Genomic DNA, 17,425 nt, shown 5'->3' on the forward strand with positions numbered 1-17,425 from the left:
ATATAATATGTGTACATACGGATATATATAAAAAAAAAAGAATATATAAAATGAAAAATGGTTAACATGAGATACTAATAAATAACACGATATACTAATAAAAATATATATATTAGTATATATATAATATAATATAATATATAAAATATATAAAAGTAAATATATATATTAATAATAAATTAATATATATAATACTAGTATATATAGTATAGTAGTAATATAATAGTAGTATAATAGTAGTATAAATATATACTAATAAAAAAAATAATAAAGAATGAAAATAATTTTATCAAATACTTTTTCGTATCTCTTACGAAATCTTTTAATAATATTCCTTTTGACTATCAAATATAAGTGTAACATAAAAATATTATAATATAATAACGTGTACCTCTAGGTGCATAAAAAAAAATACAGGTAAAGTTCCTATGCAAATTGTCAATTGAAAGCTGTACAAAAAAAAAAAAATAAAATAATTTTCTTAATTATAAACACATATACACATACCTACACACATATATACACCAATAAAAAAAAAACAGAGAGAGAGATAGAGAGAACAAAAAATAATTAACATTTGCAAGCGTAGAATTGAAACTATGCATTAGATGGAAAATGTCAGAATTAAAAAGGATAACAACCTTCTACACGTTGCCTAAAGAAAGGATTAAAGGACGAGAAAGAGAAAGAGAAAGAGAGAGGGTTACGCATAAACGAGAAAGACTAGAAAAACGCATAAACGAGAAAGACTAGAAAAACGCATATAACATGCGATTACTCGATAAAAGGAAAATATTCTCTCTTTATCTCTCTCTTTATCTCTCTCTCTCTCTCTCTCTCTCTCTCTCTCTCTCTCTCTCTCTTTCTCTTGTGGCAAAAGAGGATCGTTAAAGCAACGAACCTAACATCTCGTCGCAATTATCTCGAACACATAACGCTCGGCGAATTAACGTGCGAGAATGAGAAAGAACGAAGAAGGGGGTGGTAGGGGAGACGGGGTTGGTTAGTTTGTTGGTTGAAAGAAAGAAGAGAAGAGTAGAGAGAAAGAGAGAGAGAGAGAGAGAAAGATAGAGTGATGATAGTGGAATAAGAGGAAGTGGGGAGGGAGCTGGTAGAACTGAGTTAGGGGGTTGGTTGGTTCGTTGGTTGGAAAAGAAGAAGAGTAAAGTAAAGAGAGAGATGGATAAAGGGTGATGGTAGTGAAATAAGAGGAGGAAGAGGTAAAGGAGGACTGGGGGGTGGTAGAACTGAGTTAGGAATGAAGTGGGGTGAGGATAGAAACGACACGAGAAAGAATCATGTTCCTCGCTTAGCCCGAAGGACGATATACGGTTGTATCCTTATGCAAATAAACACATTAAGAGAACCACGTGAAAGAGAAAGAGAGAAAGAGAAAGAGAGAAAGAGAGAGGATGATAAAAGAAAGAAGAGGAGTGAAATTATTCGCGCTTTGTAAAGTTTCAGAACAGGACAAACGCTTGTGTAGTTTCACGACTATCTATTTACCTTTATCTCTTTTTCTATTTTTCTTTTTCTTTCTTTCTCTCTCTCTCTCTCCTAACCACACCCTCAGTCGTATCCCTTTTTAACAACCGAAGAGATGGAGAATAACATACAACTGAAAGAGGAACACACTAGAGAGATGATGATGCTGTGTGCTACACCAGTGCTACGACGCGTTTTGCAAATTTTTCAATCACGTTTCAAGCACTGACAGGATTAATAAACCGGAATGTCCCTCCTCCTCACCTGGCCGAGCAGTGCTTTACTACAACACGCGAGTACCGAATTTCCAAACTCATTTCATCCAAAAATCGAATTGGATTTCCAGGTCGTACGCGTACGCACGACCCACGCACGTTCTCTCTCTCTCTCTATCTCTCTCTTTATCTCTCCCACACACACTCTCGTTGTCATTCCCGTAGATATTTCCATGTAACCAGTGAGAGTATAACGAATGAAAAAAAAAATAAAGTAAGTGAGGTGTTGACATCCATCTATCTCCCTTCCACCTTCCCCCCTACCATCCTCTCTCTCTCACTCCCTCCACCCCTTTCCCAACCTTCTCTCTCTTTTTATCCTTTTGTCTCTTCCTATCCTTCATGACTCGTTCCTTTGATGTACCCCGATGGATAAAACCGCATTCAACTTCACCCACTCTCTCCCTTAACCACCCCAGTATCATCCACCCTTTCTCTCTCTCTAGCGAGAGTAGATTTACGGGATAGAGAGACAGAGAAATATAAAAATAAAAACAACAAAAGAAATAGAGTTGCGCACTTTGTTACATCGAGATTAAATAATCGGTTTATAAAAATTCATGGCTAACCTAACAAGGCAGGTTTATATTATTCGAGAGATTCCTGTGCTGCTAGTATCCTCACCCTCATCCCCTCATACCCTCACCTTCATCCACTTATTCACATACCCGGAATATACGTCTGTACTATTCCAGAATACCAACTGAGAATCACCGAATTAAAAAAAAAGTACGAGAGAGAAAGTGTTGTCCGATGATATATATATATAAGTGTGTGTCTGTATAGGTGTTTGTATTTAAATACACGTATATTTATATGTTCAAAATGTATATATATATATATATACATTTCCTTCTATGGCCATCTCTTCTTCCATGAATTTCCTCTACCAGTGCATGACGACGATCCATCACCAGCAGACACCACCACACAACACACTACGTGAAATGCAGTACCGTACCGAACCCTCATTGCGTTTCTAATTACTATCAAACTAACTGACTGACTGTGATTACAAGTGTAAAACGACATGTGTGTATTTTCATTTCACGAGATAGAAACGAAGAAATTTGATAATATATAGGAAATTTTTATATTATTTAAAAATTAAAATACACATTGGTAACTCTAATCTGAAATCTAGCATTTTTTTGTGATATATGAATGCATACGATATACGATATTATATTACGCGTACGTATATAAAACGATTCAAACTCTTGTAAAACAAATACCTCCTGTTAAAAAATATAAAATTACGAGAGAAGAATGGTAATAAAGTGAGAAGAGTCAAGAGGGTAGGACGAAAAAAAAAAGTGAAAGTAAAATCTGGACACCTTTTTAAGAGGATGTTAAAAAAAAAATAAATAAAATAAAAAAAAAAGAGAGAATAATAATAAAAAAAAATGTATAAATAAAAAAAAACAACAACTAAGCATTCGAAAGAAGAGACACAACAAAAAGATACGTGTTGGTTAGGTGACATGGAAATTCGAGGAGACAAAAAGATAAACGTGTGTGTATGTACCGTGTATTATACATATAAAAGTTTATAGAAAGAGTTGGGTGGGTATGCTTTTAGCAGCCACAAAATACGGAAACGTTGACACGAATATATCTCACGAAACACAACTGCTCACTCGTTTTGGCTCTCGAATATTGCACGAGGGCTTGAGCGCTCGAAACCTGAGGGTGTTGGTAAATCTCTAAAGGGTGAAATGCAAAGGGATGGAATGAACCCATAAATGGGGGGAAGACGTGGTAGGAAATGGAAACCCTCTGACAGATATATTTTTCCTTCTAATTTAATTTCACTCGATGAAGTAGAAAAAAAAAAGACACATTTTAGTTTCATCTAAACTAAACAAGAATTCAAATCAAATTCAAAAAAATAAAAGAAGAAGAAGAGAATGTAAATATCCAATATAAAAAAGAAAAAAACACTAATTTGCATAATTCAAAATATATATATAAAATATTGAAACATTAGCTTAATAGAAATAAAAATTTCATCTCTTATGTAAAGTGGAACTATCGAATTGCAACGCTGATTAAACTTATCGGTTTTCCCTCGAGTTCATAAGCCGATCTTTATATCTTTTGCCTTCTCGTGGGAGTAAACTGGGAATAAACGTTGTAGGAACTTCGTGCTTTCTAAGTTAAACTGAACACATCCCTCGTGCAATATATCTCCCTGTTGGGGAATCCTTCTTGCATTTAAAAAGATAAAACTTCTCTATAAAATACATATATACATATAAGTATATATCAATGATACAAATAATTGATCAAAGTATCAAACTTATTAGTTCATTTTTTGTATATTTTATTGTTTTATTTGTTTCAGAGTTATCGTTGAAAGCTTGCTCGGCTGAATCAAACGTAACGCGATCCAATTCATCGGATGAAGAAGAGGATGAAGAACCTGAAATAACGTTTGACGAATTCAAAGAAAGATATAGAAGATTAATACCATATATAGCCTTTTATGCAGCAAATAATAATCATTTAAATGTACAATGGTTATCTGGAAAAAATTTGATACAACAAGTGCCATCTAACGATGTATCATCATCGAGAAGATCGTATCAATATCCTTTTTCTAGAATTAACGGTGATTCTAGAAACATATTGAATAATTATAGACCAACTAGTAACAACAACGTTCAAAATCAATTGAGAAAATTTATTCCATCTGTACAATATGATCCAAATGATGGAACAACAACTGATACGGATTATTTCATACCGATAAGATACAATTCTAAGATCAATCAAGAGGATTATTCCACGTCTGTGTATAATTCCCAACAAGAACAAAAACAATCGCATATTGAAGTAAATAATCCTGTTGGTGAAATTTTATCGAAGGATTATAGATACAATAGACCAATTCGACCATATTTAACAAGTAATACGAGAGAATACGTTAATAGGAATCAAGGATTGAAATCAACTCATACAAATTTACCGCAAGATTACAACACGTTCGATCACACAAGCGGTAGTACTAATGGAAAACCTATCGTTGAAATTAATTATCCTAGTGAAAATATCGATTCTATTCGATACCTACCACAACCGGTCATTTCTACAAAAGGTATACAACAACAAACAATAAACATTCTTGATAATCCTTCTTCTTCTTCTTCTACTTCTACTTCTACTTCTGGAAGACAACAGGTAAATTTACCTACAAGAAACTTAAATTTCATTAATTTCAATCCAATATTAGAAAGTTTTCAATTGGCCGAACGTTTACCTGAAGCTTTGGATAAAAATAATTTGGATGATAGTATAAAAACGCTGATAGAAATACTCAACATTCTTCACAATGCTAAAAAAGAAGAATTTCCTCAAGTACCTCCTCCACCACCCGTGTTATCTACAATACCAGGTGCGGTTAGACCACCCCCCATTCAAAGATTACCCAACAATTATTATCCTACGAAAATACGTCCAAATACTCGACCAAAAGTAATCACCGAATCGAGATTCCCAACGGTACCGGCATCTTTGTTAATACCGGATGATCCGGACCGTTTCAAACCTACGTCATCTTACGTAAACGAAGTTAAAACTAAAATCGTAATACCACCTACTTACACGCTTGACGATTACAAATCTACGCCTACTTACAATGACAATGAATTTCGTGTTACACCTAAAATACCTGTACAACAATCAAGTTATACGTTTAACAATGAAAACAATGGTAAGAAAAAACTCGTACAATTAAACACGGCATATAAACCGTTTCTTGATCATTCTCAAAACAACAAAAACCCATTGGAAATTTCTACACAACATTCTTACGAAATTACGGAAGATCTTAGCGATGATATAATTGATCCAGGTCGTTATACAATACCTCATCATATTGTTACTGATCCAACAACGACGACGGAAACTCAACAAAGTGTTGCTGAAAATAATCCAATTTCTACACCTAAACCAGAATTAAATAACCCATCGTTGAAATATGGTGTTACGCGTGGAAAACCAAACGTCGATTATCCAACTTATTCCGTTATACCGGAAACTGAATTCAGTTGCAAGAAACAACGATACAAAGGATTTTTCGGTGACCCTTCAACCGGTTGTCAGGTAAAATTCATTTATTTTTTAATTAGCAATGAAAATCTTGATCTAATTTTAAATTATTCTTTTGTTATTTTTTCCTATTTCTTTTTTTTTTTTTTAAGGTATGGCATTACTGTGATCTTAACGGTGGAAAATCGTCATTCTTGTGCCCGAATGGTACAATCTTCAGTCAAGTGGCATTGACCTGTGACTGGTGGTTCAACGTCAAGTGCGAATCTACCACACAATTGTACGTTCTCAATGAACGTCTCTACAAATATATACTTCCTATAATGCCGAAATTCCCTGAAGACTTTACCGGGCCGGAAGTCGATCGATATTTAGAGTTCAAGTTCAAGGAAATGGAAGCTAAGCTAAAGGAAAAAAAATTAAAGAAACAACAGGAAAGAAAGGACAAAGCCAAAAACAAAATTCAATCATCCGACAACAATAATAAAAATCGCGAATAATTTATAATTAATTATTACAATATTAAGATTTATATTTTATATTGTTTGTTTTTTCTTCTTTTTGATATTCTTCTCTTTTTTTATTTATATATTTTTTTTATTATTTTATTATAATACGTAATTTACACGTATCATCTTGTTGCCATTATGATTTATTTAAAAAAAAAACAAGTTAGAAAAAATCGCGATTATTAAATATTATATTATATTATATATATATATACAGTAAAATAAGATTATTTATAACAAACATAAAAAATATTAAGAAAAATTATTTAAATATATAATATTAGAAAGTCAAGAGAAAATAATTTAACGCACTGAAACAAATCAAGTTAACTTTTCTGTTCATATTTATCACACCAGATGCTTTTTTATTTACAAAAAGAAAATAAAAAATAAAAAAAAAGCTGCAATTAAAGTAATAGATATTACAAATGTGAGCGGGTATAAAATGACTGTTGATATTCATAAGTATTTTCCCCCCTCTCTAGTCATATATGCTCTTACTACGTTATTATTTATAACAGAATGTGCTCAGTTAAATTGAAATATTATTGTACCTAAAATTGTTTATCATAAAAGACTTTCTATAATTATTAGTTTCTATAACTCTTTGACTGCCACACTAAAATCATGTTTTGTCTAGGACGTCATAGCATTATTTTTATTATTCAAAATATATAAAAAAAAAATTTATAAAAATATTTTAATTGTTCAAACACTAATTTAATTTTAATTGTTAAATTGTTATTTTAATTGTTAAATACACTAACTTTCAGTTTTCATTTAGTTTTTACAATTGTAAAAAGTTCATATGCACTCCAGTCACCGATGACTACTGCGGTGTCTCAAGAGTAACCATAACCAGTCATACATGACCAAAATGGCAGTTAAAGTGATAAACATAAACTTTACTCATAATATATATGTATCTTTAAGCAATAATAATGTTAAACTTTAATATATAAGTTTGATTTATATAAAAAAATTTTTGACCGATGCTGTTACGATGACTCAAAAAATTAAATTCTACGCAGACCCAATGTAACATTATAAACATACAATAAATTTATTTATTACTAATCTCTTTTGTAAAATTAGCAATTAAATGTGCATTAATTGCAATATCATCCTCTTTTGTTGCAATAAAAAAAAATAAAAATGGCACTTACCTGTATCGCTTGATGAATGCGCTGTTTCTTCTCCGCAGCCTTTTTGAATGTGCTAAGGAAGCTCTCGATTAAGGTGTAGTTCTAAAAGACAAAAGATATTATTCATTAAATATTTTGAAAGATTATCTTTAAAAAAGAAAGAAATAAAGCAGAATAGAAAAAAAAACAAAATATATGCTAACCCTTTCTTGCAGCGTAAAGTATTCATGTTTCATGTGCAAAGAAAAGCATTGCATACAGAGATTTAATTCACATTTGCAACAATAATAAAATGTGCTTTTAGAACAATTGTTAGCGCAGCTGCTTATTGTCTTTAAAAGCTGACCTTCTGATCCATCTATGCAAATAATAATGTGATCTGTCGATGACTTTTTCTGTGATAAGTGCTTCTGTGAAAGAGCCAAATGATAGATTTAAAATACATAAATGAACAAGACATTAAAATATAAATACAAAAAAGCCATTCGCATACATACCTTGGAACAACAAGATTTACAGAAAAATGCATCACACTCTTTACAATAGAAGCTTGCTTCACATTCACATTGGTAACAGTTAGCTTTTAAAGAAAAATCAAATTTACTATAATATATAGAAAATTATATTAAAACTAATTTATAAATATACAAATATAGCATCAACTAAAAACCTTTAACTCGACGTCTATCCTGTGATTGGCAGTCTGATGTTTTAAAATATGGTTCCCCAAAATTGGATTCGTACTTTAATAAAAATGCTGTACCCAATGCATATAAGTGTAATGGTAAGGGTTCAGAACTTTTCACATCAAACTGTAAAGTATCTTTGCATAGTGAACAATGTTTACTAGGATTTAAATAATCACAATTATTGCAAATTAAATGACCACAAGGCATCACTAAAGGAATTAGTTTCCCAGGAACATATACAACATCTGAAACATGAAAATAAAATCAGTTTCAAAAAACATTCGTTAAAATCAACAAACATTTTCTGAAACTTAGTTTATTTGTCTCATTTCATGCAACTAAATATAATTCTAACCTACAAATTGTATAAGAAGCAATATAACATATTATATCTCTAATAAAATTATTGATTTAAATATTGTAATCAAATCTATGCTAATATGATTGCTATACATCAAAAGTGGATGCTTACAATTACACATTAGTTTTATAAAAGAAATTACATTCCATGTGTATTCTAGTAAAGATTAATAAAGAAAACAAAGTTTAATTATTTCAAAAATATAAATATAATAAATAAAATAATAGAAAAAAAGAACTTACTTGATTCTGGAAATTGACGTTGACAATAGGAACACGATAAATTTTTTAATCTTGGCATAACAAAATTAAAGTCTTTTTGAATGCAAACTGGATTCGATTTCGACATTGTTATTTATTGAAAAATGATATTAATTATTAATCAAAATACCGCACAAATTAATAATCAATGCTTTTCGACACACGAGGTAATCTTTGCGAGACACACGAGTTCATGACACTATAAAACAAAAGTACACGCTGTTCCTAATATCTCATGTTTTGAATTTTCGTCAGGGACGATGTATGAAATTTTAAGAACCCCATCCTTAATTATTTTTCATTAATTTCTTTAATATACTTCATTTCCTCGATATTATTTAATCAAAATGTTTATCAATGTTTAATTTGATGAAATCAATCAAAATATGTTACATCAAATGTTATTTAAGTAATAAATATTAAAATTTTGTCTGTCGTCCAGCTGACAATTTGTGTAGTAAAGAACAAAATAATCGAATCGAGATAAGCGCATTCAGTTTACAATCGAAAGCGCGCCAAAATTCAATTTGATATTGGCGACAATACAGTAATACCAACTATTTGAAAAGAGAATAATATTGGTAACCATGGATTTCGAGTTTTGTTCGCGAAACAATTAAATATGCGAGAAAAGAAATATGTTAAAACAAATAAAAAACAGGTTTAATCGATAATATATTTCAAAGGACATTAATATTTAAATTTATAAACATGTAACATCATCGTTCAAGGTAAAAATGATCCTAATTAATATCGTAAATTACATTAAACGTCATATTAACATTAACAATGATGTATTATTATACGATGAAATATTTCTTTTTTCAACAACCATTGAATTTTAATTTTCTAAGAAAAAATATCATAAAATTAAAATCAAAATTGCATTAAAAATTCAAACACATGGAATGATATAATGGTCAGATTATAAATTAAACTTGGAACGTATTAAAACGTTAAGAGAACATTTAGTATTCCTGTTTGAAAATTCTAAAACTTTTTATGATGACCTCTTTGTTAGAAAGTTAGGTTAATTTTGTATGAATGTTACCAAACGTAAATACGTATCACGTGACACGTATATTTACATTTAGGTAAAAACTACTTACCAAATGTGTTCTTATACTAAGGTGATAAGAAAAACGATGACATATACCATATTTTATTTTATTTTGTTTGTTTCTTTTTTTTTCTAAAGTTCAGTATATAAACCTAGCATAAAAACCATTGATAAATAAAGGAAAAGTGAAAAAGAAAAAAGCATCGAAACAAATACGCAAATATTGTTGATTGTGTCAAGCCATGAGAATGACGTCTCGTGGAATAATAATTTTAGGAATAAAAATGAAAAGAAAAAAGGAAGAAAAAAGAGATCATTTCGGTATAATTGGTTTACTCAAAATCGTTTCTATGCGGAAGCTGCTGATGTTTGGATAGAAAGATCGTGAAGACCGTTAACATAAATAGTTTATGATACTACTCGTTCGCTGCTGCAGTCTGGCGAGCAGAAGAGTCGGCGATGATGATGATCACGTGCTCATCGCAAAACTTTAGACCAATAAAAATGCAAGAAATAAAAAGTAAGAAAATATATCTAAAATTGATATACAATATTCATTTGGGGGGGGGGGGGTATTTTTTTATTTTTTAATTTTTCTTTTCACATAAATAACAGAATAACAATATTGTTCCAAAACTTCGTGAGTATTATTAAAAAAAAAAAAAAAAAAAAATCTTACTCGTATTTCTGTATCATAGAAAATGATAAGAGAAATAATAATAATAATAATAATAATAAAAAATTAATTTCATATAAATAATATAAATATTTTTCAGAATAATTTTTTAGGTGAATAAATAATTTAGAAAATAAAGATGGCGTTGATGATTCTTACAACACAACGACTGACGAGGATGACATAGTCATCGACGATCGTGCGTTGGTTCTCTGTTTAAATGTGCGAAACGTAATATAACCGAGGACACACTTACACACACACACACACACGAATAAATACAAAATACATAGAGATACATATATTTCTAGGCGTAAATTCAGAATTCGCGTGGCAGATGCCGCTGCTAACTCGTCGTTGAGCGTTAAAGAAGAATGCAAAAAAAAAAAAAAATAGGAAAAAGAAAAAGAAGAAAAAAAAAGTCAAGAAGTGCGATTAGGAGAAGAAGAACAAATAAATAAAATGAAAAAGAATAAAAAGAAAATGACAAAAGAAGAAGAAATAGAAGAAAGATACGAGACAGATACGAAATAGGAAAAGTTGATGGGCTAAAGGACAGAAGGACACTAGAATGAAGATGATGAAAGAATGAAAGGATCAGAATGATGATGATGGTGATGATGAGAGATAAAAATATGGTCAAGAAAAGAAAGAAAGTGGGTAACGGATAAGTAAGCAAGTTTGCTAGCAAGCGGTAGAGTTACGTCGTGATGGTCTAAGAGATTCTAGGCGCGGTCGCGGCCAAGGGTCCGTTATAATCCCACCCAATAGCTACCGTCGTCGTCGTCGTCGTCGTCGTCATCGTCGCCGTTCCAATGAACAAGATGCTTTTACATTTTACTTCCTCAATACAATTTTTTGTTATTTTTTTTTCCTTTTTTTTTGGCTTTTTCTTCTTCTTTTACCACTCACGAGAGAAACTATTTCTCGAACATTCTATATTTAATATTACGTTATTTTAGATTGAATGACACACATGTACGAACGCATATATATTTTTCCTTTTCGATAATATTGTTAATATCATTAATTGATATTTGATCTTAATAGGGGGTTTCTTTATTTATATTTAATATATTATTATTAATATTTCCAAAGTAAATTTTACAAAAAATCAATATCTATTTTATGCAGTTTATAATATAATTTGCAATATAATTATATTAATAATTAAATGTAATATAAACTTTTGATTCATATTATATTACATAATATTTATATATATTTTATATATTTTGATAATGAAAATTTGGAACATTATTAAAATCACAGGGAAATTTTATCATTTACATTTGATTAGATCTAATATTAAATTTTATTACATAAAAAGAAAAAAAAAGTTAGAAAATTTTGCTATTATTTACTGTTCAATTTATTATTACTGTATGTTATAGAAATAGTAAGTAGGGCATTGAAATTGTATCCACGTAGGAATCAGTTGATTTCTCGTAGAATATACTTTGTCCTTGCTTTTTCTTGCAGATTTTTTTCTCTCTATTTTTTTTTTTTTTTTATCGTTATATGTTGTGTAGCTATATAAAAGAAGTTGCATCGTTAAGAGAGGAATACTGATCGATGACGTTAGATTCGTTGAGTCTTTTCATGATCGATGAGAACGAGCATGTTATAGTAAACATAACTCTCTCACACTCTCTCTCTCTCTCTTTTTTTCTTTCTCTTTCTCTTTCTATTTTTTCTTCCTTCCTCTTATCACTCTCATTATGTAAAAATAACAAAACAAAAAAAAAATTGATAACTTTATTTAACAATAAGTACAAAGTACATGTTTCGTTCAAATCATACGAGATTTCATTTTTCTCTTTTCACTTTCAAGAGAGATTCTCTAATTAAACAAAACAATTATTAAATAAACAAAATATAACATATACAGTATCGTATATTTCTGATCAAAATGATGTATATTCGTCAAATTTGTAATTCGTCGATTGACATGAAAAAAAAGAAAGATCCAGAAGATTCTAGTAAAAAAAAGATATCATTACGTAATGAGAAAAAAAATATTATAAAATGTTTTAGAATCTATTATATCCATTATAAGATGTTTTAAGAAATGAACAACCTAAGATAACCATCATTGGATATGAAAATAATAATAAAACAAAACGATGATAGCAAAAGTAAACGATTATATTTCCGAATAGTTTTGCACGAAGTATTTTTCCTATCTCACATCGTTACACAAGATAGAAGAGTTTGAAAATTTGCGAAAGATAGAAAGAAAAAAATAAATACATAGATAGATAAAAAAAAAAGAGAGAAGATGAATTAATTTGGAAGACATTAGATAAGATTCGTGCTTGGTTGATTTTACGTAAGAGCGAATTACGATTCTTATGAGGTACCGGTAATGAAAAAGAAGAAGAAGAAGAAGAAGAAGAAGATGAAGAAGAAGAAAAAGAAAAAAAAGAAGAAGAGTAGGAAGAGGAAGAGGAGTAGGAGGAGAAGATGAAGATGGTGATGAAGATGTTGGGTGAAGGGAGAAGGGAGGAGTATAAGTTGGACTTTCAGTCCAACGTCGATCTCGAACGAGAAAAACAAGCGAGGCGTTCTCTCTGGACTAGGCAAACCGAGCGAAAGAGAGCCGTGGCAAGGTCTAGGTTGGCTGCTATTCAAGGTCGCGTGCACAGCGCAAAGCCCGGATCTCTATCCCCGCCCCAGATTTCAAACAGCGCCCTTTACTTCTCTTCCCTCACCTCTTCTAACTCATTCTCTTTCTCTCTCACTCCCACTTTCTCACTCTATCTCACACCCGACACACACACACACATACAGTAATACTATACACTGTTACTACTGCATTTCCACCTCGTACAAAATGTGTTGGTGTAAACACTCATACTATTTGTTATAGGTATATTCATAGGAAAGCGGTTTAACTTGTGTGTTAGGAGGTGTATATGTAGTAGAATACGTGCATGTATACTAATATGGGTGTATACATGAACAGAAAGAAAGATAGATTGATACATGAGTTTGTATATATATTAGTAACACACGTGTGTTATTTCCAAATGTTTGTTGTAATAGGTGTACGAGAGAAATAGAGATCGATTGATACATGTGTTTGTATATATTGGTAACACACATGTGTTATTTTCAAATGTATTGGTGTAATAGGTGTATACACAGCAGAATACTAATATGAGTGTATACATGAGAAAGAGAGATAGATTGATACATGCGTTTGTATATACTGTTACGTATACGTGTACGTGAGCAAACACACATAGATAAAAAGATAGACGCAGTCGCACGGTCCACAAATCGCGAATTCCCCTTCTCACCCATCTGTCTGCCACACGCGTTCCTCTTTCCTCTTTCCCTTCACTCCGCCCTTCTTCAACTCCACTCCTTGTGACCGCTCTCATCTCTCTCTCTCTCTCACTGTCTCTCTCTCTTTTTCTCTCTCTCTCTCTGTCGTACTGGAATCGCATGCAACATCGATTTACCCATAAAATTTTCCTGCTTTCGACTCTCCTCCTCTATCGTTCGACCATCGGGCTCCTTGCCCGGGGCTCCCGACGTTTCATTTTCCCTCGATTTCTTTATTCTAATTCATAATAGAAAAAAATGAAGGATCAATAATTATTTTTATCAGATGAATATTTGTTCAAAACATTCCTCAATTTTGATTATTTCTTTTATTGCATGCTTTTACGTATACAAAAGGTTTAGATGTAGATATAATATGTATGTGTGAGGATGTATATTAGTATTTAAGTATATGCATATGCATATATGTATATATAGATAGGATGTATTATATTCAAGGTTATATTACATATGGAAGATGATAGCACAAATTCTAGAAGAATCTGAATCCGTTGTGGAAGGACGAACGAATCAACGAATGAACGAATGAACTGACCAACCATCGCCATTTTGATTCTACAATTCTACAATCTTGAAGAAAAGGAAAGGGATAGATAGATAGATAGATAGAAGAAGAAGAAGATGACGATGATGAAGAAACGAACGTTTAACGCTTACCTAGCCATACCTTTTGAAATACCAGTTTGAACGCGTAGGATAAGTAAATATTTCTTTTTTTTTTCTTTTTTTTTTTCAAAGAAAAATACCTACGCGAGAGACGATCCAATTCAAGGATGAAGGAAAATCCTACGATGGGATTTAAAAGTTTCACGAGAGCAAAACTACGCATTTTTCTTTCTCTCTTTCTATCTTTCTTTTTCCTTTTTTTTATTCTTTTTTATTTTTTTTATTATTTTTACTTTCTGATGGTTACTTTTTCTACTTCCCCTCCTTCCCCTATGTACGTATATGTATATAACTTGTATGTACGTACAAATACACGTGAAAAAGAAATGGCTTGTTCGTAAAGCAAAGAGAAACGACGACTTTCAAGCGCGCAGTTGAATTCCACGACTACGACGACGACGATGTTCCTTGTCATGGATGAAGTCACAGTAATTGCGAGTTTAAAAAGATTTTGTCAACGTTTAGAAATGAAGAGACATCTCTCTCTCTCTCTCTCTCTCTCTCTCTATTTTTCTCTTTCTCTATCTTTCTTTATGTCTACTATTTTTCTCTCTTTCTAATCATTACACCTACAAGAGAAAGATAGAAACATATATGTATGTGTATAACTGTGCGATATCCTGTGTGTTTCTATCCATCTTTCTCTCTCTCTCTCTCTCTCTTTCTCTCTTTCTCTCTCTTTCTCTCTCTTTCTCTTCTCTAAATTCAATTCCGTTGACCTAGATTAGGTGCTACGTGACACGATAGAGATCCACTATAGATTCCCTCTCGCTGTCCTATCTACTTGCCTATCTATCTATCTATCCATCTATCCATCTATCTATCTATCTATCTAACTAATTCTCCATCTAGCTTCATCTTTGTCTACCCATTTCTATTCCTTTTTCTTCACGTTCTTCCTATTCTATTATAGCAGGTTCTACACATTTTACTTATATATATACGCGTATACCTGTTCTCTTATTAAATATGCATTGATAATAGATACAATATAAATATATATTATTATATATTTATTAATATATAAAAATATTATTCTTAGTTATACAAAAAACAACATTTCAAATGATCGAACTAACACATGTTTTTAAACTCTCATAATAGTGTTATAAGATACAAATAAAATGATTTGAAAATACATAGACCGGAAATAGTGAAGTAAGAGGTAAAAGGATTGATGACGATAGGGACGTCAGTACATATTTTAGTCGTCATCGTTCCCTACGTCTTACTCTCTAAATAAATTCCTCATCTCTCTCTCTCTCTCTCTCTATCTATCTATCTCTTGAAAATCATCCTTGTAGATTCCACTTTTAGAACAGTTTCGCATACCATCAATAGTGCTCACCACTATTTTATAAATAGTTATTATAATTTTTTTTGTATCACTATTATACTAGTGATTATTCCCTTTAAAATGTACAGATTGAGAAAGTGTGTAAACAAGCTATAATATAATAATAATAATGTTTCAAACGACACTAGACTAGACTATACAAAGATCTTTTTTTTTCTTCCCTTCATTTTCGTCGATCCGCACCGTTTGTTGTGTCCCTTTTTCCTCCTTTTCTCTCTTCCCCCTTTTTCCCTTTACCTCATCTACCTACTCTTCTTCTTTTTCTTCTTCTTCTACTTGTTCATCCTTTTCTTTTCCTCTAGTGTTCGTCAGCTTGCTCGTCTGTATCGTTGTCTGCTCGTTCGTTCGTTATGCCATGAATAAATAATCGAACGAGTATAAGAGAGAAAGAGAGACTGATGAAAATTTCAATCGATAGCTTTTCGTTCGTCCACCACTCGGAAATTATTCATCGTTTTTTTTGTTCACCCTTCCCTCTCCCCACTCCTCTTTTCCTTTTCCTATTTTATTCTTTTTTCCTCCCCTCATTGTCTATTCGTTTGTTTTCCACGTGTCCACACGTTCTTCTTCATTTTTCTCCCTCCCACTATTTCTCCCACGCCACATCAGAAATGTATAATTGTTCTACTTTAAATTTTTATAATATCTTCAATTTTCTATATATATTAATGTGTAGAGATTTTGTTATATAATTTATTAATATTGTATTAGTACGTATTTGGATTATATATATATATATATAATTAGATAATTATTAGTATAGTATATTTTAATAATATTATTTATTTATGTAAATTTATTAATAATAACATTAAAATATATATAATATAATATAATATTATAATATTGGTATACATTATACCGAAAGAATTCTATTATAGAAAGTAGTACTAACCTAAAGTATATTAAATATATTTATATTTGAGTATTCTATAATATATTTTTTTTTTCGTGTGGTTTGTTATCCTGGGCGCTCAGTCCTTGAACCATTGGCCCGGGCCCCTTGCGGGGAGCACCTATCATTGTGGGCCCCGTGGGCAGCCACGTCCTCCGTGCGAAGTGCCGCAACACAGTCCGGGGTCCCCTCAAAGCCCACCACCACATCGAATGTTGGCGGTGGTCCCCCAATGGCATCATCATTTCTGACGCCCATGAGCCCAAAAAGCCACGACCGACGAGCACAGGGCATATGTCCCCCCTTCGTTCGATGTCGGAGAGCGAGGACTCGAACCCGCGAACTCCGGGCGGGAGTCAAGCGCTCTACCGACTGAGCCATACCGTGCTCTCTATAATATATTAATATATAATATAATATATATTTGTAACTTTTTTTTTTTTATTATTCGAAGTAAACTTGGTTAAGTTGTTCGTTGGTAAGATAACCATATAACAGTTCCATCCGTCGGATGGAATACCCTTCAGGAATATAGGAAGTATATAACAATGACAGGAATATATATATATATTCATATATAGCTATAATATGTGTTCTCAAACGAATATCATCCCATCGGACTAATAAGACCTCGTTCACG

At 31.6% G+C, this 17,425-nt stretch overlaps 2 protein-coding genes and 1 long non-coding RNA gene across 5 annotated transcripts in view; 2 read left to right on the forward strand and 1 right to left on the reverse strand.

Annotated features, from left to right (window-relative positions):
- The window catches only part of LOC107066044 (uncharacterized), a 55,317-nt gene extending 47,918 nt beyond the window's left edge, over positions 1-7,399 (forward strand). The window contains exons 2-3 of the mRNA XM_015320282.2: positions 4,108-5,867; positions 5,966-7,399. Coding sequence (XP_015175768.2) covers positions 4,108-5,867; positions 5,966-6,313 — 2,108 coding nt within the window. The 3' untranslated portion in view covers positions 6,314-7,399. The remainder of the gene's footprint in view (positions 1-4,107; positions 5,868-5,965) is intronic.
- The window catches only part of qin (tudor domain-containing protein qin), a 202,748-nt gene extending 192,760 nt beyond the window's left edge, over positions 1-9,988 (reverse strand). Inside the window, exons 1-6 of one of the 2 annotated variants that reach the window (XM_089175620.1) lie at positions 9,887-9,988; positions 8,760-8,976; positions 8,138-8,401; positions 7,965-8,047; positions 7,671-7,877; positions 7,489-7,569 (exon numbers count right to left, since the gene is read on the reverse strand). In XM_089175620.1, coding sequence (XP_089031746.1) covers positions 7,489-7,569; positions 7,671-7,877; positions 7,965-8,047; positions 8,138-8,401; positions 8,760-8,865 — 741 coding nt within the window. In that variant the 5' untranslated portion in view covers positions 8,866-8,976; positions 9,887-9,988. Of the gene's footprint in view, positions 1-7,488; positions 7,570-7,670; positions 7,878-7,964; positions 8,048-8,137; positions 8,402-8,759; positions 8,977-9,886 lie in introns of those variants that run through there. The other variant, XM_089175622.1, reaches the window with a different exon arrangement.
- Positions 9,378-10,958, forward strand: LOC107066046 (uncharacterized). Of its 2 annotated transcripts, none has more exons than XR_016177660.1 (3): positions 9,378-9,508; positions 9,976-10,735; positions 10,825-10,958. It is a non-coding gene; the product is annotated as an uncharacterized LOC107066046 (long non-coding RNA). The 2 variants fall into 2 exon arrangements; XR_001475672.2 differs by lacking the exon at positions 10,825-10,958 and having other exon boundaries at positions 9,976-10,357; positions 10,614-10,731.
- The last annotated feature ends 6,467 nt before the right edge of the window (positions 10,959-17,425 follow it).

Source organism: Polistes dominula, unplaced genomic scaffold (genome assembly GCF_049000335.1).
Source record: "Polistes dominula isolate Pdom_NZ unplaced genomic scaffold, Pdom_raw_medaka contig_17, whole genome shotgun sequence".
Lineage (NCBI taxonomy): Eukaryota > Metazoa > Arthropoda > Insecta > Hymenoptera > Vespidae > Polistes > Polistes dominula.